We start from the raw sequence: 5,155 nt of genomic DNA, 5'->3' as shown, positions 1-5,155 counted from the left end.
CAAACCGCGTGAAAATCAGTTGAAAATTCAGTGAGTTATTCTATTTTAATTGTGCATACAGCTCCTTCCTCAATAGAAGTGAATGCACTGTGGAGGTGAAGCGAGACCCATCCAAGATGGCGGCGGCGCAGGACGCGCTCAGGCAGTCGATGCGGCGTCTACGTATATATGTCTATGGTAACAACAACACAGACCAGTGGGTTTTCCCAGGAAATGTGGCCCCGCCCTTATTGGCAGCGAGTCAAGGGAGGCGTTTCTGAACTGCCGAGCGGATACCAGGAGATGCCACGGACATGCCACAAGGTTGCTGCAGACTGCCACAGACTGCCTCTGCGGTGCCACTACCTGCCAATGCCACTGGGAGGATCTCGGCGCTGCTGGAGATAAGGTGGTTAGCAGTAATTTTAAGGGACTTGGGATGCAGCCATGCATTTTTCAAATCTATGCCGTAACTCCTCGACCATTTACGCTATCGACGTAATTCCAACGGATTCTGAAAGCTGAGAAGCGAAGCTTCAACATTACGGTAGTGGCGTTGTGCCGCTGTGGGGAGGGGCGGAAGTCAGCCGAGTTGTGGAGTGACGTCTGGAGAAGGAGAGTTGAACTTTGAGTAATCTCTCAAGACAGATTCTGCAATTTACATTGTAAAGGAAGAAAACATTTTTTTTTGTTTTGTTTTTGACCGATGGATTTCCAGATTGAAGTTTGAGTGATTTAGCGGTATTTTAGCGGACATTTGGTGGAGTTTTAGTGGCGTTTTCATTGTAAATAATATTTAGTGCTGTTGTAAATGATGTTTAGTGTTTTTTTCTGAGAGTTTTTGAGTGTTTTTTGCCGTGTTTTAATCGTGTTTTATCACAGTTCGTCTTGTTTGCCATGGTTCGCCTTTTTCGAAATAGTTCGTGTTTTTATAGTGTTTCTATAGAGTTCATTGATAGATTTTTTTAGATAGATTTTTTGTAAATATTGGAGGAGAAATGTCGATGAGGTCGACGACGGACAGGAGAGTCCCCTTGCGATTTGTGGACAAGGAGGACGGACCGGAGGAGACAGGGGGTGGAGTGTCCTCATCTCAACCACAGTAAGTAATACAATATACTGTACACTGGATATGTATTCCCAGCTTTATTACAATAATGTTTTTAAATATCTAGTGTAAATTTTCTTATTGGCTTTGTCTCAAATTGCTTTATTATTGTCATGTGGTCGATTGGGGAATCACACACCTGCAGCTCATCTCACACACACAAGCAGGCTGCAGAGAGGGAGAGAGCTGTCAGTACAGAAAACAACATAAAACAAATAAATGACCACAGTCATAACAATTACTTATCCTGTGTTATATTTATTTTTTTCCTATCATTATACTGTTGAACTTTTTTTTTTTAGAAACACAAGGGTTTCTTTTGGATAAATCTTATCTAAATGTATGATATATCTTTATCTTTGATACAGTATACACTGGATATGTATTCCCAGCTTTATTACAATAATGTTTTTCAATATCTAGTGTAAATTTTCTTATTGGCTTTGTCTCAAATTGCTTCATTATTGTTTTATATATTACGTTTACTGTGTTATATTTATTATTTTTCCTATCATTATACTGTTGACCATTTTTTTCTAGAAACGCAAGGGTTTCTTTTGGATAAATCTTATCTAAACGTATGATATATCTTTATATTTTTAGAGATTCTTCTAATGAAGGGCCGTCCTCCAGCAGTGGTACAGGGCGGGGACGGAGTCGGTTCCGTGGCCAAGGCCGACGTAGAGGTGCTGATGCTGATGCTGCTGGTGATGCCCCTCGTAGCCGGTCACCGCATCGTCAGGAGGCCTGGAAGACGGAGGCAGACCCTGACACTGCAAACCCTCACCCACCCAGATTCTGCCCCAAGCGTACCCCTGGTGTGCAACCTCCTCTCACCACTGGCACCCAAGGACCACGTGATATTTTTTCTCTTTTTTTTGACACCGAGGTGCTGAAGCTGTTGTGTGCAAACACGAACAAAAATGCAGTGAGAAATTTGAGATTAGGGAAGAAGTTTGCGTGGACTGACATCACCCCAGAGGAGCTCACAAAATACCTGGGGATGTTACTATTCATGTCTGTGTGCAACTTCCCAAAAATTACGGACTTTTGGAGGAAGAAAACAATTTTTCAAGTACCCTTTCCGGCTTCCGTCATGTCAAGAGACAGGTTTACAGCAATCACCTCCAACTTGTACATGAGTGATCCAGAGGAGGACGCGGTCAATAACCAGAAAAAGGGGACAGAGAAGTATGACCTCCTGCAAAAGGTCAGATCTCTCCTCGACATAATCAGGAACCGCTGCAAGAGCGTTTACCATCCCAGGAAGCACATTTCGGTGGACGAGAGGATGGTCGCCACAAAGGCTCGCCTCAAAATAAAACAGTACATGAAGGCCAAGCCGACAAAATGGGGCCTGAAATTTTTTGTGTTGGCTGATGTAAACGGCTACACAGTCGACTACAAGCTGTATACAGGGAAGGCCCAGGGTGCCTCAGGGAATGGGCTTTACTTTGATGTGGTGGCGGAGCTGGTCAACAAGGACTATCTGAGGAGTGGCTACATCGTCTATTGTGACAACTTTTACACAAGCCCCCTCCTGTTCCGTCACCTGAGCCAGCAGGGGTTTGGGGCTTGTGGGACTTACAGGCAGAGCAGGGTTGGAGTCCCAACGACTCAGGAGAACGCCCTGGACAAAAAGTCAAAGAGAGGCTCCATCAGGTGGATCAGGGACGGTGACCTGCTCTTCGTCAAATGGATGGACACCAGGGAGGTCTCCATCTGCACCACTGTCCATCCTGTGTACACAGGGGACACTGTCTTGAGGTGGCAGAAGAGCGGAGACGGGCACAGTCAGAGGGTCCCTCTCCCCAGACCTACAGCTGTGAGTGAGTACAACAAGTACATGGGGGGAGTGGATACCTCTGACCAGATGCTGGGGACGAACTCCGTTCACAGAAAAACAAAGAGATGGCCCATGACTGTTTTTCAGCACCTTTTGGACATTGCTGTCACCAACAGCTTCATTATGCACAAGGACCTCAGCATGAGGCAGCAGCAGAGGCCCATGACACGACAGGCTTTCCAGGAGGAGCTGTGTGCCAAGCTGCTCGGTGTGCCACTGGCTGGCCCACCAAACCCCCCTGCTGGAGGCCACTTTCCTGTCCCCACCAACAGTAGAGAGGACACAGAAAAAAGCCAGAAGGCAAGCCTGGGGAGGAAGCGGTGCACTCTGTGCAAAAAAAGTACACCCTGGATGTGTGAGGAGTGCAAGGTTGGGCTCTGCCTTCAGCTAGACAGGAACTGTTTCAAAGAGTACCACACCTAAAAAAAAGCTTTACGTGGACAAATAAAACAACCTGTAACAGGGACTGTGAAAGCTCTAGGCAAACAACTGTTTGAGAAGATGTAATATAAGTTCATTTTCATTTTTGTAATCTCAAAATTGTTGTTCATGTACATTTTAAATTGTTTCTAAATAGAAAACTGATAAAAATTCAAATCCGTTTTTTTACTTTTTTGTTATTACACACAGTTTTAAGCATTTATAACATATAATAATGACAAATACTTGCCAGATTTTGAATGTTACATTTCTCCTGAAAAAATGGACAAAATAATTTACACAAAGGACATTTTCTGACACATTTATTGAAAAAAAAAAGAAGACAAAAAGTACCAGGCGGACTGTATAATTATAGTAGGTAAAGGGTTAAAAAATGATGAATTTATATGATCCCCAAAAACATTTTGAAAGCCATTATCAGTAATGCAGGAGATTAATGTTCAAGTTCAAGAGATGGAGGTTATGAGAGATCAGCAATTCAGATGTATTAGTTAGGATTAAATGTTTTTACATTTAAAATGGTTTTAAAAGTTTCAGTCAGGCAGGCAAATGTTACTGTTTTTGGTCTTTTAAGTATGGGTTGTCAACTCTGTTATTCATGTCTGCATACCCTCCACTATAAACTCTTTAAACCGATCAAGTGAACTAATTATCTTAATTATCTGAACAAATTATACCAAGAGCATGGCGTAGGGCAGGGGGTGTCCTCATTCCCAAGGAGAAGGAGTTTGTGGACCTTAGCCAGTTCCGGATGATTTCTCTCTTGAATGTGGAGGGGAAGATTTTCTTTAGTGTAGTTGCGCAGAGATTAGCTAGCTACTTAGAAAGGAATAGCTTAATAGATACCATGGTGCAGAAGGCAGGAATACCAGGTTTTTCAGGGTGTTTAGAGCATACTAGCATGATCTGGCACCAGATTCAGGCAGCGAAGATTAAGAAAAGGGACCTGCATGTAGTATTTTTAGATCTTGCAAATGCGTTTGGTTCAGTACCGCATAGCCTCATTTGGAGTGCGTTTGACTACTTCAGAGTGCCACAGGTAGTTGTTAACTTAGTGAAAGCATATTTTCAGGATATTAGGCTGTGTCTAAGTACAGCAGGTTTCACAACAGGTTGGCAGAGGCTAGAAATAGGCATCATGGCAGGGTGTACAATTTCTCCATTAGCATTTACTATGGCAATGGAAGTAATCATCAGGGCTTCTAAGTGGGTGGTAGGTGGAGAGAGACGGCAGAACGGGTTGCATCTTCCACCAGTTAGGGCTTACATGGATGACATGACACTGGTGACCACAACAATGCCATGTACAAAGAGGCTACTAGAGAAGGTAAATAAGAACCTCAAGTGGGCCAGCATGAAGATCAAGCCTAGTAAGTCTATAAGCATCTCAATACATAGAGGGAAGTTAAAGGAACCCTTACCTATCTTGCATTTCACACAGCTCTTTGAAAAAACTTGAACAGCAACTAATTTAATTATAAATTTAGATAAGTGAATTTATGGCCTGTTTACTTTAAAATAATTGTACTTTTAAACTATTCCAAATTAAAACCTATGTGCCACTGTACCTTGCATGTAATGGGAGAAATGAGGTCTCCTCAGCAGAGCAGCTGCCCAAATCCTCCACTCCAGGAACAAAGAAATCCTCCTCTCTACAGAGGGACAAAAAGGGACATTTTTGACAACATGAAACAAGTGTTGTTACCACACAGCACGTATGAGTAGAGATCATTTGTTGTGTTCTAGAAACAGAATTTTAATTTCTAATTTACTGATGGGGG

General features: G+C 42.9%; 1 protein-coding gene across 1 annotated transcript; it reads left to right on the top strand.

The window, feature by feature from the left end:
- Positions 1–255: 255 nt before the first annotated feature.
- Positions 256–4,002, top strand: LOC126383748 (piggyBac transposable element-derived protein 4-like). Its single transcript, XM_050034392.1, has 2 exons — positions 256–1,081; positions 1,691–4,002. Exons 1-2 carry the CDS (start codon positions 978–980, stop codon positions 3,354–3,356), a joined length of 1,770 nt encoding a protein of 589 aa, XP_049890349.1. The 5' UTR covers positions 256–977; the 3' UTR covers positions 3,357–4,002.
- Positions 4,003–5,155: the final 1,153 nt, after the last annotated feature.

Source organism: Epinephelus moara, chromosome 22 (genome assembly GCF_006386435.1).
Source record: "Epinephelus moara isolate mb chromosome 22, YSFRI_EMoa_1.0, whole genome shotgun sequence".
Lineage (NCBI taxonomy): Eukaryota > Metazoa > Chordata > Actinopteri > Perciformes > Serranidae > Epinephelus > Epinephelus moara.
The sequence above is the reverse complement of the archived record's forward strand: the minus strand, read 5'-3'. Positions and strand labels throughout refer to the sequence as shown.